An 18,344-nucleotide genomic window follows, 5' to 3' on the forward strand; every position below is an offset into this window, starting at 1 on the left:
CTCTCCTGTGAGCTCCGTTCTCTTTATACATCCTTGGTCAGCTCCATCGGGGCCATTTGTATGCATTCATAAATGTCAGTACATGGTTGCGCTACAGTTGTAGCATCGCCCCATTTGACCACGGAGATCAGAGTGATGATTTGATAATGGCTTGACCACACGTTACCGCAATACGATAACGTTTCCTGTCCATGACAGAGTTAGCATGCAGCTTTAGCCGTGATGTCTAGCTCTGCTTTTTCTGGCCATGTGTGAAACCCAAAGTGTTTCCATCCTTTACTGGATGTGTAGTGTTTACCACTTTAGATTTAATATGTGAGGGTGCAGGTCGTGTCCATGCAGACCCTCCGCCGTTTTTCTAGGTTTGGCTTGCTGCGGCCGGCTGCGGTTTGTTTTGGTTTTTGAGGGATATGGATTGGATATGGAACAGATATGAGTTTTTCAGACTACAACAATGAAAGTGGTTGTTGAAGCAAATACATTGATTCTTCCATTAAAAAATCTATTTCAAAATCATAAAAAAAAAAATCGCAATACATAAGTGAATAAATTTTTTTTCCACCCCTACCTCCTATTTAGCCTGATTTCCTATCACCTCTCTATTGTCACTATTAAATAAAGGCAAACATGTCTGAAAAAAGACTTGCCCATCAGTGAAACTCATTTTGAAAGTGTATTTACAACTAGGGGTGAAATGTGTGTAGGGTCAGTAGGGACTGCATGCATATGTCTTTTCTTTTTCTGAAGGTTGATCTCATTTTATTTTTGCAACCTCAGCCAAGGCAGCAATCACTGCTCAAGCTATATTGATTCCATTGGACATGCAGAATGCATAACGTCCTGTTTGCCAATGGATTTTTCTCCGGAAACACGTATCGGATGCTTGGTGTCGAACTAACTAATGTTGAATCACCGTTGGCGACATACTTTACAAAACATGTCACAGATTATTATTTTAAATGACACAATAATGGGTTTTGTTTTGGTGCTATAGCCTTGCTCACTCACTCTTCTTCTCTTCATTCCAGAGCAAACCGTACATGTTCGACAGAGTGTTTCAGTCAAACACATCACAGGAACAAGTGTACAATGCCTGCGCCCAGAGGATTGTAAAAGGTGAGGTCTTTGTTTTGTTTTTTTATCAGTATGTTTACACACCAGACTTATTATTTAGAGGCATGTACACAACACATGAAAGTGACACCAGCCCAGCCTTTTTTTAATCTTGACTATAATACAAAAACCTTCTGTGTGGCGTCTTGTAGATGTTCTGGAGGGATACAATGGGACAATTTTTGCATACGGGCAGACATCATCTGGCAAAACACACACCATGGAGGTAAGGATGACTTCTAAGAACTGGTGTTATTTTCAAATATCTTGTTTTTTAATAGAAATCTTCACTTTACATCATAACATTAAATTAATTTACTGTCTGTTTTCAGGGGAATCTCCATGACACAGATGCAATGGGCATCATCCCCAGGATAGTTCAAGATATCTTCAACTATATCTATTCCATGGATGAAAACTTGGAGTTTCATATCAAAGTAAGTAGTTAAAAGGGGCAAGTTGCTGACCCGTCTCACCACCAGTTGAAAAGCAATGCAGTGGTTAGAGAGACACTGCTCTCCAAATAGAAAGTGAGATTTTCAATCCCCAAATTCAAATTGTTTGCTTCAGATAATGTGTTTAAAATGTGACATTCATGGCTGACAAACACTATTTCAAACTGTGGGTGCTAGCAACAAGCTACTTACTTCCTGTTTGGCAGTTTTCTATTACTAAGCATTTTTCTGGAACCAATATAAGTGATGTCTAACATGTCACTTGGTGCTTCTGCATCACATTTCCGGTCTCATGTTGACTGTGAAAATATCAAACCTGAGCTGCCTGTATCAAACATTAGCAACCATTCTCAACACCTTTTATTCTGTGCCTGCTGGGTTTTCCCTTATACCTAATAATTAGGAATTAATGATATCTTTGTCTTTTGTGTATTTGTGTATAAAAACCTGTATATTACTATGCTGCTGTTTAATCATCTGCAGTAAAGCAGACAGCCCCCTGTGTGTATTTTGATTCTCTGGTCTGATCTCTCAGCTGGATTGCCAAATAATGAGGTTCCTTCTCTGTTCACAGGTTTCATATTTTGAAATTTACTTAGACAAGATCCGGGACCTTTTGGATGGTAAGTTGCTGCGATGACGCAGTGAACACTTTACCTCCAATCCCTCCTACTTGTACCAAACAGTGACAACAGATGTGACAGAAGGAGCTGCTAAAAGCCTGTGAAATGTCGAGAAAATGAACAAGCGCCTGTGTTAGGAACATGAGGGAGAGGGATGTCGGCTGTAAACACACTGACTTTGTTGTTAATTGTCAGTTGTAAATATTTATATTCTACATATACAACAACACCAAGATATGTGTTTTGTTGACGTTGATCACAACCTGAAAATGAAAATATCTTTTTGTTGCATCTCTTATGTTATATTTTAAGGTTCTCATATTACCCAGTTCTTATGATGATTTTGTCAAAAACACTATAACTTGGTGATAATTATATTTGTTTGCAATTAATTTTAGTTCAACGAAAAGGACATTTGGTAAATGGATTTGAAGTCAGTCCACACAATACTTGTTGTGATTGACTAACAGCTGTAGCTCATCTATTCCAAGGTATATAAACCTGCTGAGTGGAAGTTTTCTAGTTCTAGAACTGCAAACTGGCCAATGGGGAAACATTTACAGAAGTTACTGATGGGAGCCATTAATGTCCAAGAACATTTGATATGTGCTGACCAGAGATCATCCACACTAGCAGTGAAATTGGAAGCATAGGCAAGGATAAAAACAGAATATATACTGTAAATGTCTATTTAAATGTTTAAATTTCCTCTCATCCCCAGTGTCAAAGACCAATTTGTCAGTGCATGAAGACAAAAACAGAGTACCATATGTTAAGGTGAGACTGAACCTCCTGTCACACGTCAAGTATCCGGTAAAACTTGTTTGTGAAGGCCTATAATCTAACGTCATATTCTGCTTCCCTTTAAAGGGCTGCACTGAGAGATTTGTCTGCAGCCCAGAGGAGGTCATGGATACAATTGATGAAGGGAAATCAAACAGACATGTAGCAGTTACAAGTAAGATACCTTCTTGTGGTCTGTGTCACAAAACTATTGACTAGTTTTTTGCATTTTTGATATGTTTCAAACACACGGGTATCATTTCTCCTTCAGACATGAACGAGCACAGCTCCAGGAGTCACAGTATCTTCCTGATAAACGTCAAACAGGAGAACACTCAGACAGAGCATAAGCTCAGTGGCAAACTCTACCTGGTGGATCTGGCTGGCAGTGAAAAGGTACAGAGAACATCCCGTCATACATATTGGCAGATTTCTATCCTTTTGCCGTATTCATTTTTTTTGTGATAAAGTATTGTAGTTAAGGCTGTAAATCGATTTAATATTTAATCGCGATTAATCGCATGATTGTCCATAGTTAATCGCAAATTAATCACATATTTTGTATCTGTTCAGTACCTTTTAAAGGGAGATTTGTGAAGTATTTAATACTCTTATGCAAACCTGTGTATGTATTTATTTCTGGAAATCAATTACCAACACAAAACAATGACAGATATTGTCCAGAAACCCTCACAGGTACTGCATTTAGCATAAAACAATATGCTCAAATCATAACATGGCAAACTGCAGCCCAACAGGCAACAACAGCTGTCAGTGTGTCAGTGTGCTGACTTGACTGTGACTTGCCCCAAACTGCATGTGATTATCATAAAGTGGGCATGTCTGTAAAGGGGAGACTCGTGGGTACCCATAGAACCCATTTTCAGGTCAAAGGGCCCCTTTGAAAATGGCTATGACAGTTTTTCTTTGACAAAATTTAGCATAAGTTTGGAGCGTTATTTAGCCTCCTTCCCGACAGACTAATATGACATGGATTCATTAGGTTTTGTAGTTTCATATGATACTAGTACCTTCACTCTAGCTTTAATACTGAGCCCGCCACAACCTAAAAATCACAAATTTCGTTAATGCGTTATTATCATGTTAACTTTGACAGCCTTAATTGTAATCTACATTTTTTGGTTAACCCATTCTCCCTGTATTGTTTACTTGGGTTGGGTTCAGATTAGAGTCTGTTGTTTGTCTTAAACATTGAGATGCACAAGATTTTGTTGAGGTTATTGTCTATGTGATTTTCAGGTCAGTAAAACAGGAGCTGAGGGAGCTTTGCTGGATGAAGCCAAGAATATCAACAAGTCTCTGTCGTCCTTGGGAAACGTCATCTCTGCTCTGGCTGAAGGAACGGTCAGTAAAGAGATCCATTTGTTGAATATGCTGTGGGGTTGTTCTATGGGTTTAAGTCTTTTCATTTGCTCTGTAAGTAAAAGTGAATTATCTGACAGAAATCTGTTTCCTTGAGGTTACTGTCATGTCAGTTAAGCTTTAATCTTTACTTCAGAACATAATGAGCCTGAATTTGTTTTAGTTTTTTCTATCATGTAGCTTATACAGAACAACAAACGTTACATCTGTTATAACCTCAGGTGATGATTTTTTTTCCCAAAATTTTTGTATAGCATTCTGAAATTACAGACATTACTGTTAATGTAGCAGACAGAAGAGAAGTGTACTGTTTACCAGCTGCACAGCTCAGAGCTAGGCGTGCATCTGGGAAACCTGCATCTTTTTCAGTTATCTTAACTGTGAAAGAGCCCTTTTCAGTCATCTACAGGTCCTTTGTGTTGCAAAAATAACTTGAGCAGATAACAACTCTCCTCAGAGCAATGTTTTGCTTTAGCTGCTTCATAGTGATTTCACACTTTTCACTTTAATCAACAATCGGTTTGTTCTTGGGCCCCTCTGCTCTGTAAACAACCTGGAGGCGGACAGCCTCGGATATATCTGTGATGGTCTAAAACAAATGAGCTATTGTGCAGAGATGTCTCACTCCCAACCGAGCATCCTGGTGTCTAAAGAGTTATAGCACACTGCTGCAGCTTAGCTGTTTGTATCAACACTAATAATATATCAAGTTAGCTTTTAGCTGCCATCCTGTTTTTACTAAACTTATGAGAACTGTTACTGAAGCCATCACATCCAGTTGGCTCTGTGCTGGTGAAATCGCAGGCCTCTTCTTCAGTTTCAGGATCGCAGGAGCAGCAAATCTATTATCCTAACATAGGGAATACCAAACTCTCTTTTAGGGCTGTACTGAATGTCTTTTTTTTACACTCGAAGCTTCTTTTGTGGTGTTTGAGTGAAGCTTTGAATATCTGTCGTCATATTTATGATGTTATCACCTTGAAAAAAAATCTATATTTGTTGTTATTTTGGCTATATATAGTAAATGTAAGTTATGGTGCTGTTAGTTTGCAGCTTGACCGCCCCTTTAATACAGGTGCCTCTCTTTGTGTGACCGGGAGAGCAACCCGTTTTTTGACCGCAGTGAAAATGTTGTTTTTGAAAGACTAAATGGCAACAAATATGGACGGAAGCAGAATATTTCATTGGATAGAAACACGTTGTGAATTTTGAAAATGATTACATCTATCTTTTTTTCAATATATTTTGACTTTACAACACTCTGGAGTTATTGGAAATGTTTTGATCACGCTAGTCGGAAACAATCCCACGCAGCCACCACTGGAATCTAATTCTACAAAAAGTATAATACTAATTATCTGTAATTGTGCAGAAATTCCAGGTTTAAACAGAATGAATAGACATGCATGCATGTATTTCTTTCCTCTGTCTACCTCTGGGGTTTGTCATGTAGGGTGTTATTGTCAGATAATCCCTAATCAACGTGTTCTGTCACTCAGATCTAGATGCAGCTTGATGATATGTTCCGGTCAAAAAGCACTTTGTCGTTTATTTTGTGGAACTATTTACTGATGAATGGAGAAAATTGATGATCCAAAGTTTTTTTTTACCTCAACACAGATCTTCTCAGATTTTGCATGGTCCACCGCAGTACGTTAATTTGTGTTCTGCTCATTAAATGTTCCTGTATATGTTGTTGTGTATATTAGGCCTACATCCCATACCGAGACAGCAAGATGACCCGTATCCTGCAGGACTCTCTGGGTGGTAACTGTCGAACCACCATTGTCATCTGCTGCTCCCCTTCCTCCTATAATGAGTCCGAAACCAAATCCACTCTCATGTTCGGACAAAGGTAGGTCAGCCAGTAGTATGAAAACAAGCCATACTGCTATATGTCATTTCTACGGTTTGTAATATAAATACGTTTGAATTGAGATCCCTTTTTAAAAAAATGCTATTTTGAAATGAATACTTTAAAATAGAGTTTAAGAAGTCCATGTATAGGTGCAGAGAAGTTATGGAAAGCCATACATGTATTCATAATCATTATCACAGTTGATCCAGTGATGGTTAATGCTTGGTTGCTGGTACATTTAGGTGCCTTTTTTTGAAGGAATAATGGTGCATAAATTGTCCTTATTTGAGTCCTTTTTAGTGGAATAAAACCTATGTTTTTTTTTATCTACATCCAGAGCAAAGACCATCAAGAACACTGTCACAGTGAACGTCGAGCTGACAGCAGAGCAGTGGAAGCAGAAATATGAGAGAGAAAAGGAGAGGAATAAGACCCTGAGGAACACCGTCACCTGGTTGGAGAATGAGCTCAACCGCTGGAGGAATGGTGAGGAAGTTGACTGCGTCTTATTCCAATGTTTCATCTATGCCCATCCACAGATTCATCAGGAAAACAAAGCTGTTTACCGTTTTACATTTGATCCAGATTCTTGTGATCCTGTGTTCCAGTGCAGGTTGCAATGTCAGAAACAGATTTTGTCTGAGATTCCTATAGGTAAACATCAGTACACCTGTTTGTATCGCAGTAATGCATTAACACGTAGGAGTGAAGATAATTTCCTCTTTGTGTTCACAGTCTGGCCACTGCATATAATTAAAAAGGTTGATTTTGTTCTACAGTGCATTGAGGACAACTTACTTTAAACTAGGGCTGTCAAAGTGAAGACGATAACGCATTAACGTAAATTCGTTTTAATGCCACAATTTTTTTTAACGCATTAACGCAACTTGCGACTTTTAGGTTTTAGCAGCAGTTTTAAAGTGAGAGTGAAGATACTGGCATCATCTGGAACTAGAAAACCTAAGGAATCCATAGGTACCAACCATGTCATACCAGCTTACTCGCGAAAGAGGCACAATTTTAGCAAGGAAAAACGGTCATGGCCATTTTCAAAGGGGTCCCTTGACCTCTGACCTCAAGATATGTGAATGAAAATGGGTTCTATGGGTACCCACGAGTCTCCCCTTTACAGACATGCCCACTTTATGATCATCACATGCAGTTTGGGAGCAAGTTATAGTCAAGTCAGCACACTGACACACTGTGACAGCTGTTGTTGCCTGTTGGGCTGCAGTTTTGATGCCATGTTCCATTTTGTGATATAGCATATTTTTTATGCTACACGCAGTACCTGTGAGGGTTTCTGACAATATTTGTCATTGTGTTGTTAATTGATTTCCAATAATAATATATATATACATACATTTACATAAACAAGCATATTTGTCCACTCTCATGTTGATAAAAGTATTAAATACTTGACAAATCTCCCTTTAAGGTACATTTTGAACATATTAATGTGCGATTCATTGAAATGTACTATTTTAATTGATTGACAGCCCTACTTTAAACTTATTTGATAGTACAAATAAAGCTCTTCACACAGGCATACTTGACGCATGTGTGTGTGCTCCCACCTCAGGTGAAAGCGTGCCACCGGAGGAGCAGTTTGACAAGGAGAAGGCCAACGCCGAGATGCAGGCCCTGGACAACATAATCAACGAAAAGCAGGCCTCCACGCCCAACGTGCCGGCGGGTGTTCGCCTCACCGACGTAGAGAAGGACAAGTGTGAGGCTGAGCTGGCCAAACTGTACAAGCAGCTGGATGATAAGGTGAGCGAGAGGACAGGATGTTTGCTTGATTGTGGATTTGTAGACTTGGCTCATTATGTCTACAGGTTTTACACACTACTTACAAAGTGATGAAAATGAAACAAGAATATGTCATTAAGAATTTCATCATAAAATATGCAAATGACACTTTAAAACTGCTGTGGGTTATCTGGAGGGAAACAGATTGATGCTGTAGCAAAACAAATAAAATGAAGAATGACATGATGCCATGCTGAGGTAACTAAAGAGTGATTAACAATGTCCTTCAGACATTCCTCCGCCTCAAGTCTCATGTTTCCATCCAATTTATCATAAAATGAGATTAGAGAGAAACAAGGCAGCTGTTTGATTCGAATGTGTTCCTGCTGGTCTTTGGATCGTAGGCCGATATCCCGCTGGCTAATCTGACAAAATGCATGGATGCTACAGCCTGAAGAGAGAGGCCACAGTTGGTGGATGTCTTTGTGAAATCCAACTTTTGGTTTTCTTTTAGAGACATCACATTTGATTTTTATGTTCATGCATGATATTTGCTTCCTGAAAATGATACCTTGTCATTATTGCATAAATATTAGGGCTGTCAATCGATTACAACATTTAATCACAATTAATTGCATGATTGCCTATAGTTAATCGTGATTAATCGCACATTTTTTATCCGGTCAGTAAGTACCTTAAATTGAGATCTGTCAAGTATTTATCAACACGGAAGTGGGCAAATATGCTGCTTTATGCAAACCTATGTATATATTTATTACTGGGAATCAATTAACAACACAAAACAATGACAAATATTGTCCAGAAACCCTCACAGGTACTGCATTTAGCATAGAAATATGCTCCAATCACAACCTGGCAAACTGCAGCCCAACAGGCAACAACAGCTGTCAGTGTGTCAGTGTGCTGACTTGACTATGACTTGCCCCAAACTGCATGTGATTATCATAAAGTGGGCATGTCTGTAAAGGGGAGACTCGTGGGTACCCATAGAACCCATTTACATTCACATATCTTGAGGTCAGAGGTCAAGGGACCCCTTTGAATATGGCCATGCATTTAGCGCAAGTTTGGAGCGTCATTTAGCTTAATTTGCAACAAGCTAGTATGACATGGTTGGTGCCAATGGATTCCTTCGTTTTTTTCTAGTTTCATATGATACCAGTATCACTCCAGCTTTAAAACTGAGCCCGCTAAAACCTAAAAATTGCAAGTTGCATTAAAGAAATTTGTGGCGTTACAACAAATTTGCATTAATGCGTTATCGCATTAACTTTGACAGCCCTAAAAAATGTATATCTTTGCTTTGCAGGGATTCAGCGGTCATTATTTCTTTTGAACAAATTGAGATATTTTCATAAAAAAAGTAAAAAAAAAACAGTATTCCTTTTATTTTTCCCAAAGCTTTTTTAATTTATTAGTGGTCTGTCACCCTGTGCTTACCGTCTCCAGTGATACCTGTGGTGTCTGGTGTGAATACTAATGTCGTTTTGTGTCTCTGCACATTACAGGATGAGGAAATCAACCAGCAGAGCCAGCTGGCTGAGAAGCTGAAGCAGCAGATGCTGGACCAGGATGAGGTGAGTTGTGGAGGTCCAACAGGTGGAGGGAAGGTGCAGGTGTAGAGCGAACTCTTGATATTTGTAGTTTCAGAGGTTTAAGGTAACACACTATCACAGCTGTCAAGTTGTATTTATATTTGTTTTACTCCAGTCCTGTTGTCTGAAGTTGGGCTAAAATCTTCAATTACAATAGGATTTACCTGGATAATTTAGTCTGGTTGTTATATTTTTTCTCACTGGTCTTGAGTAGCAAATTTGATGTGTTGCTAATAAGAAAAGTGAGTTTTGCACACTTATACGTTATAACATTACCACTACTACAATCCAAGACTGTACTAAAGTCTTTGTTTCACTGATATTCCTCTTCAGTAATTTTCAGAACGGCTGCATGCATCTATCTATCAATTTTAAAAAGTCAGCAAGGAGGAAAGCCTGTGTGTGTGATAACAGATCAAAATGCAAAGTGCTTACTAATCCATATCGTAACAAACACTTAATAATTCCTGCAGCCCTAATGCATTTGAAAGCAAGTAACGTAATCACACTTCTTTCCCCCGCTTGCAGCTTCTAGCCTCCTCCCGCCGCGATCACGAGAACCTCCAGGCAGAGCTGAACCGCCTGCAGGCGGAGAACGAGGCCTCCAAGGACGAGGTGAAGGAGGTGCTGCAGGCTCTCGAGGAACTGGCCGTCAACTACGACCAGAAGAGCCAGGAGGTGGAGGATAAGACCAAGGAGTTTGAGGCCATCAGCGAGGAGCTTAGCCAGAAATCGGTGAGCTTGGGGACAGATATCAGCATATCCAGAGTCACTGTGACGCTTTAGTTTTGGTCATCTGCCTTATATTTGACCATCATTTTTGATATGTTAATATGCAACACGCAACACTATAATTAAACTTGTACAACCTTGCAGGGATAAAAAGAACTACAGACATACGCGCGCAGACTCGCATGCACACATATATTGCTACTACAGCCCCTGTCTTTCTTTCACAATCTAAAAGGACTTGGTGGTTGACTATATTGTGTCAGTCTCATGTTAGAATTGCATAGGAGCAAACACTCTTTAATCTAGGGCTGGGCGGTTATAAAGACTTTTTAAGGTATAGCTATATTTTTTCAAACAAGATATAGGATGAGACCATACCATTTATATCGGTATAGTTTAGTGTTGCGTTACATAACGTTTCTTCTGTAAAGCCGTGCCACTGTATGCATCTGATCTCTCCTCTCTCACACTCTCCGTGGGAACCCTAGGGCTCTGTGTTAGCAGGAATCTGGTGACACGATACGTGTCATGATACAGGGGTTCCTATCCAATATATTGTGAGATATAACAATACTGAAAGCAAGGCAATGTATTGCCATTATTTTTTAATCTAATATTGGGAAAACTGTCATAGTATAAAGAACACACCATCATATATGTGTAGACTGGAGTAAAACATTTTGAGTGTTTTCTGCAATGGGAACAGTGGGATCTGCATTTGCATTTATCACAGTTCCTGTAGCATCCAACATCATAGCACTACTTTGAGAGAATATTGGGAGAAATGTAACTTGATGAGTATTATGAGTGTGTGAAAACAATGGAAGTGGCAAAAGGTAGACTGCACACTGTTCTCTGCTCCAATAATGTCTGTTTTTTAATTTCTTGCCGTTTTATTTCTCCATTGAACACAAAAGGAGAATACCCTGAGACAAAGAATCAATGCTCTCTCTCTCTCTCTCTCTCTCTCTCTCTCTCTCTCTCTCTCTCTCCCTCTCTCTCTCTCCCTCTCCCTGTAGTCCATCCTGTCATCTCTGGACTCTGAGCTCCAGAAGCTGAAGGAGATGTCCAACCACCAGAAGAAGAGGGTGACCGAGATGATGTCTTCACTGCTCAAAGACCTCGCCGAGATTGGCATCGCCGTAGGCAGCAATGACATCAAGGTACTGAGAGGCATTGTGTATGGTTACTATAGCAACACGTTGGCTACAGTAGCAACACCAGCTTCTAGGAATCTAGAGGAAGAAGCAGGAAGGAGTTGTTTTAATGGATGAGGAGATAGAGTCAAGCCCCGAGGAAGTGCGCCGGTCGTTGATCCCGACTTTCTTAGTGGCCAAACGGCGGTACTGCAACTTCTGTGTCAGTCACGTGATGCCATTGGGCCCAATAAGACTTTTTCCCATAGTCTTAGATTGGGAAATAGACGTCTGTAACTAAGCAGATAATTTTTTGGAGGTGAATCAACTCCCCAGTACGAACACTAAAATAACCCTTATTTAAAAAAATAAGTTTTTAAAGTAACGCACTAATAGCTGAATCCAGAGTTATTTCCCTTCCTCCGTTCATGTGAGTGAGACCCAGACCGAGGCTGGAGCGCCAAGCCGTGATGTTAGGACCCCGTAACCAAGTCATGTGACCGAGCGGACGCTACTCCGCCAATCATCTCGGACGCTACTCCGTCAAGATCCGGGTACTTTTCCAGACGGAAGTCGAGCCATTTAGGCTTCATGTGCCACTGAGCAACTCTCATAGGAATGACCGGGGCCCCGCCTCCAACGCTGGATCCAGTTCTCTTAATACATCCATGGATAGAATCCTTACACAGAAGGTTCAGGCCCAGTGACCAACTTTGTTACTTATCTAGTACAATGTCAGTTCAGATATTCTGATGATCAAATGCATGAACACTTGGTTCTTTCTTCTATCACGTCACCTTACTTTTTCCTTCATGTGGTCGTGCCTCTTCAACTTTCCTCTTATGCCCTTCCAGCAACATGAGGGCAGTGGCCTGATAGATGAGGAGTTCACTGTGGCCCGTCTCTACATCAGTAAGATGAAGTCAGAAGTGAAGACCATGGCCAAACGCTGCAAGCAGCTGGAGGGCACCCAGTCAGAGAGCAACAAGAAGATGGACGAGAACGAGAAGGAGCTGGCTGCCTGCCAGCTGCGCATCTCCCAGGTACGTAGGAACTAACCACAAACAACGTTGTAAACGGAAAACCTACACCTGACCCATACCTGTGTAAATATAAAGAAAGAATGATTTCATTTCTGAATCCTCATAACGATCGTATGTATAAACATCTGTATTATTTCTTCTGTCTCCAGCATGAGGCTAAAATCAAGTCTCTGACAGAGTACCTGCACAACGTGGAGCAGAAGAAGAGGCAGCTGGAGGAGAACGTGGACTCTCTCAATGAGGAACTTGTCAAGATCAGTGCTCAGGGTATGTCACTGTTCAAGGACAGAACAACAGATATAGCACATTCGCTTCAATTCCACCTAAAGTTCCCATGAAACGGAAGTTGGAGCATCTTTAACTGCTGTACTGTGAAATAGAATATTTGAGCGGTGTACATGTTAAAAGAGGGATTTAAATCAAATCATTCTCATTTGATTGGGCCACTAAAAAGTGGGTGGGCTTAGAGTTTAGCTCTATACGGAGCTACAGAGCAGAGGATTGTTGGCTCCACACACCCACCTCCCTCACTTGCTGTTTGATCAGGCAAAGGACGAGGGAGAGATAAAAGGGAAACACTGCTAACTCTCAAACGGCTGTGTGGTAACGTTACTGCCGCGTGACAGTACATGCAGATGAACGGTGCCCGGAGGCCCCCGCTCACCCACACGCAAAACTCTGCCGGTCGTATTGCGTCGTCATCCGGTGGAGGTTCACACTCCATGTACTGCCGCGCTGCAGTGACGCAGTCGGTTAAAAATCTGTGAAGTTTCACTTGGATGAATTAGACCTCAGCCACATTGTATTGGAAATGAAAACAGCGTTTTTGGCACTCTGATATCCAAACACACATCTCTTCCTGTCTCTCTCCAAATTGCTCTGTTAGCTTCTTCGATCAAAGAACGTGTATTGATTCGATCCACAAACTATTAGCCAGCCCAAAGTCTTGTTTGATTGGATGAACTTCTGTAAAAGCCCCTGAGTGCAGGATGAGTCATCAAACATTAGAAACCGTTTACAGGAAGAGAAAAGGCAAAGATTTTGATTAGATTTTGATGTAAAAATACTCTGATAGTGTTTTTGGACATATATTTAGCATATAACAAGAGGTAAATGAACAATTAACAGAGAGACACAGGATTGAAACTGGGAAAATGTATTTTTCATTTCATGGAGACTTTAAATACGTCTGTTGGAGGGAATTAATGCTAACAGGAGCTGTGGAATAAAAGTTAAAAAGCCTCTCAGGAACTCTTTAACCTCAACATACTTATCCAACTGGAAAAACGTGTTAGGGTAGCGTTTCAAAAACTGGTTCTGAACTGGAAACAGATTAAAATGTATAAGAACTGTCTATTGGGTAAGAAACACGCTTTTCAGTTGCAGTTGTTGATTCCTGATACTGAAGTAGGGATCTACCAGATAATACAGTGTTCCCAATATAGCAGATCAGAGCAAGTGTTAAAAAAGTATGTGCAAGACTGCAGCCACATGACAAAATTTGCATATTTTGGTTTCTCTTCTTAATTAAATTATTTGACATGAATCAAAACCAGGATTTCATTTATAACCAAAATCAATAAGCAGAATTAGAATCATTTTGAAGTGTAAACAAAACCCAATCCTAACTCCTTTTTATATTGTTAGAGTTCTGTGGATACTAACATCACTGTACTCCCATCTCATGATAATGAATCCTGTGTTTATGTTTTACAGAGAAAGTCCATGCTTTGGATAGAGAAAATGAGATCCAGACTGCCAATGAAGTCAAGGTATGTTCCTCAGCCCCATGAAACAGTGGACACACGTCAACAGTTTTGCAGATTCTAAATACAAAAGCTTAGCTTTGATCTAGTAGATGTAGATCTGTATGTCTGTATGTTTCTGTGTACTGGCTGTGGAAACAAATATCTCTCTCTCACAATTAAATCTAAATGTAAAACATTGTGTGAAGAATCCCAACATGCTAACTGTTGGTCTTTTTTAAACTTTTGCATCGACTTAACAGCATGTTAGTCTTTTAAATGTAAATTATTCTTTTAAATAAATACCATGCAAATGTTGTGTATTTGTGTGTTTTCAGGAAGCGGTGGAGAAGCAGATCCACTCCCACCGTGAAGCTCATCAGAAGCAGATCAGCAGCCTGAGAGACGAGCTGGACAACAAGGAGAAACTCATCACTGAGCTGCAGGAGTAAGACTTCCATTTCTGTGGTCTTCAGTTATTACTCCGTTAGGAAGGACAGCAACAGGGATAAAGGCTTTGAATTACATTCAAAATCACAAGGAAAACAATGTTTTAGTTATGGTGTTTTGATATTTGAGGTAGCAAGGCAATTGTATTTATATAGAACATTTCATACACAAAGGCAACCCAAAGTGCTTCACAGATTGCACAAGAAACAAATGATAAACACAATAAAATCAAGCAAAATCACACATAATAAAAACAAACTGATTAATATATTTGATTTAAAAAACAATTTAATTAAAAGTAAACGGTAGTTGTGAGGTGAAAGATAATTGTTCTTACTGTTACAACCGTATATTATTACAATAAAATATTACTTTCTGTTTACCCAGACATACAGATTGAGTCAGTAGGTTCATATAAACATGGTGCTATGTTGTGTCTTCCAGCCTGAACCAGAAGATCATGCTGGAGCAGGAGAGGCTCAGAGTGGAGCACGAGAAACTCAAATCCACCGACCAGGAGAAGAGCCGCAAGCTGCATGAGCTGACGTACGTTTCACACACAGCTGGTCACTGTTTTCACTCTGTTTACTCAGTATGGTTCATTTTAATGGCCTGATACAGTAATTGTGCAGCCATTTATCACCAGCTTTGTGACGTGTGTATTTCTTTAGATATTAAAGTGGCAATCTCCAAGATTTTCATTTAAATAAATGTCTTTTAAATCACTATCTCTAGCCAAATGAGGTAACACAATGGTGATTGAGCCTATAGCCCACTGATGAAAGCTTTGCAATATTTACATATTTGCAGTATTATGAACTGGGTGTCTGTTGTGATGAAAATGCTGTTACATTAGGGCTGTCAAAGTTAATGCCATAACACGTTAACGCAAATTTGTTTTAATGCCAATAATTTCTTTAACTTGCAATTTTTAGGTTGTAACAGACTCAGTTTTAAACCTAGAATGAGATACTGCTATCATATGAAACTAGAAAACCTAAGGAATTCATTGGTACCATACTAGCTTGTTGTGATGGAGGCTAAATAATGCTCCAAACTTGCGCTAAATTTTGGTGAGGAAAAACTGCCATGGCCATTTTCAAAGGGGTCCCCTGACCTCTGACCTCCAGATATGCGAATGTAAATGGGTTCTATGGGTACCCACGAGTCTCCCCTTTACAGACATGCCCACTTTATGATAATCACATGCAGTTTGGGGCAAGTCATAGTCAAGTCAGCACACTGACACACTGACAGCTGTTGTTGCCTGTTGGGCTACAGTTTGCCATGTTATGATTAGAGCATATTGTTTTATACTAAATGCAGTACCTGTGAGGGTTTCTGGACAATATCTGTCATTGTTTTGTGTTGTTAATTGATTTCCAATAATAAATATATATACATAAATACATAAAGCAACATATTTGCCCTCTCCCATGTTGATACGAGTATTAAATACTTGAAAAATCTCCCTTTTAAGGTACATTTTGAACAGATAAAAAATGTGATTCATTTGTGATAAATCGCGATTAACTATATTAATCGATTGATAGCCCTATTATACACACAAAAAATTGAACTATGCACATAATTCTGAAAACTTGAAGCTTATGCACATAGAAATAGATTTTTTTCTATTCTAATTCTATGCTCATGTATCAACAAAAAGACTCCAGACTGCTAAACTCAAAGCACAATCCCATTGTTTCACTCAAATAGAAATTGTAACTCAACCAGGACTGAAATCTGAAGGATTGCTGCTTTAACTGTTGTTGTTGTTGTTGTTCAGGGTGATGCAGGACAGAAGGGAGCAAGCCAGACAGGACCTGAAGGGACTGGAAGAGACAGTGGTGAGTTCATCTAAATCAACTGATGACTTAAAAGCACTTATTGTTGGTATTTCTCACATCAGATAGTTGGATTACATCCCTTTGCAAGTGGAATTGATTGTATCGTTGAGTTGACTTCTTGTTTACGGCTCATACTGACTGCTGTGAGTTGTAAATGCCAGTCTTCCATAAAGTTTATTTTGTTTTCCATTATTTCCATTAATATTGACAGTAAATTCAATCTGATTGGGGATGTCACGATACCAGAAACATAGTAGTAGGTACCAATACCAGTGAAATTCCACTATTCTCGATACCTAATTTGATATCATGGTGAAAAAGAAAACAAAAAAAAAACAGGACTGTGCTTCCCACCGGCTGCTAACAGCTAACGTTCACTAGCTCTCCTCCTGTCCATTTCAACACGGATGTGTTGTTCACAATGGAACATCATCAGGGAACTTTCTATCATCCCCGGGACAATGGAGTGCCACTAGTCCAAGCCCTGGTCCCCGATACCTACGCTATCTGCAGTACTGTAGAAAAACCAGTACTGTCACTTTTTCACAATTTTTGCATTGACTTGGTTACCGAAGTGTCGGTTCTCGTGACATCCCTAAATACGATTACGAATGAATGACTCATTTTGAATTCAACCCCAGCCTCAATATTGAGGTTTTAAAAACCGGTAAAAAAAATCTGTGCACATTTGCTGTTGCAGTGGGTTTCTTTGTTATAAATGTATACCTGCCATGTTCAATTATTGGATAAAACACTGACACTGTTTGTTCCAATCATCTCAATCAAGTTGCTTTGTTGTCTTTTTTTTCCATCCAAGGCCAAGGAGCTGCAGACCCTGCACAACTTGAGGAAGCTCTTTGTCCAGGACTTGGCTACCAGAGTGAAAAAGGTGAACCACTATGATTGTTCATTACCTGGTTGACATGAATTTGTGTAGCAAAAAACAAAAAAGAAATAGTACACAATTGATAACAAAATGAGCCAGTAGTTGTGGTATGAAGAGCAACAGTGTAAGGATCACTGGAGTGATACAGGTTAAAGGATTTTAGAATATGATCATAAGTCCCCCTGCATATTAAGTTGTAATGCTTTAATACTAATTTCATGTTGTGCAGAGCGCTGAGATGGACTCTGACGACACAGGCGGCAGCGCAGCACAGAAACAGAAAATCTCCTTTCTTGAGAACAATCTTGAGCAGCTCACCAAGGTTCACAAACAGGTAGGATTTAAGTACACACACCCAGCAACACGATGAAGGATTCTTGCTGTTCTTGTCCCGTTCTTTTTTCTTCTTGCTCTCTTTTTATCTTATTTTCTGCCTTTTATTTTCAATTTATTCTACCGTCTTCTCCTTGCTATCATACATATTTGCTCAATCATGCTTGAAATGTTATAACGCGATGCAAATTGTCCCACAGCTGGTACGTGATAACGCAGACCTGCGCTGTGAGCTTCCGAAACTGGAAAAACGTCTTCGTGCTACAGCTGAGCGGGTCAAGGCCCTTGAGTCTGCTCTGAAGGAGGCCAAGGAGAACGCTGCCCGCGACCGCAAGCGCTACCAGCAGGAGGTGGACCGCATCAAGGAGGCCGTCAGAGCCAAGAACATGGCCAGGAGGGGACATTCGGCCCAGATCGGTAAGCAGGGATGGATGGGAAACGCATATACACCTTCTTTTATTCAGGGAAGAAAACACAAGACTTTTGTGACTTGTCTCTGCGACTGGACAAACTTCCTGTTATACCACTAATATACAGATCATTTACATTTGAATTGATGTTTTGTCTGAAATGAAATGAAAATCTT

At 39.8% G+C, this 18,344-nt stretch overlaps 1 protein-coding gene across 1 annotated transcript in view; it reads left to right on the forward strand.

Annotated features, from left to right (window-relative positions):
• The window catches only part of LOC119498237 (kinesin-1 heavy chain), a 28,936-nt gene that overhangs the window by 5,020 nt on the left and 5,572 nt on the right, over nt 1-18,344 (forward strand). Inside the window, exons 2-24 of the mRNA XM_037786884.1 lie at nt 1,029-1,116; nt 1,266-1,339; nt 1,446-1,550; nt 2,143-2,191; nt 2,913-2,968; nt 3,062-3,149; nt 3,246-3,370; nt 4,235-4,339; nt 6,067-6,212; nt 6,553-6,701; nt 7,798-7,988; nt 9,497-9,565; nt 10,112-10,318; nt 11,335-11,478; nt 12,306-12,494; nt 12,644-12,761; nt 14,211-14,266; nt 14,578-14,687; nt 15,134-15,235; nt 16,479-16,539; nt 17,357-17,428; nt 17,655-17,759; nt 17,959-18,175. Coding sequence (XP_037642812.1) covers nt 1,029-1,116; nt 1,266-1,339; nt 1,446-1,550; nt 2,143-2,191; nt 2,913-2,968; nt 3,062-3,149; nt 3,246-3,370; nt 4,235-4,339; nt 6,067-6,212; nt 6,553-6,701; nt 7,798-7,988; nt 9,497-9,565; nt 10,112-10,318; nt 11,335-11,478; nt 12,306-12,494; nt 12,644-12,761; nt 14,211-14,266; nt 14,578-14,687; nt 15,134-15,235; nt 16,479-16,539; nt 17,357-17,428; nt 17,655-17,759; nt 17,959-18,175 — 2,626 coding nt within the window. The remainder of the gene's footprint in view (nt 1-1,028; nt 1,117-1,265; nt 1,340-1,445; nt 1,551-2,142; nt 2,192-2,912; nt 2,969-3,061; nt 3,150-3,245; nt 3,371-4,234; nt 4,340-6,066; nt 6,213-6,552; nt 6,702-7,797; nt 7,989-9,496; nt 9,566-10,111; nt 10,319-11,334; nt 11,479-12,305; nt 12,495-12,643; nt 12,762-14,210; nt 14,267-14,577; nt 14,688-15,133; nt 15,236-16,478; nt 16,540-17,356; nt 17,429-17,654; nt 17,760-17,958; nt 18,176-18,344) is intronic.

The sequence above is a fragment of the Sebastes umbrosus genome, chromosome 12 (genome assembly GCF_015220745.1).
Source record: "Sebastes umbrosus isolate fSebUmb1 chromosome 12, fSebUmb1.pri, whole genome shotgun sequence".
Classification (NCBI taxonomy): Eukaryota; Metazoa; Chordata; class Actinopteri; order Perciformes; family Sebastidae; genus Sebastes; species Sebastes umbrosus.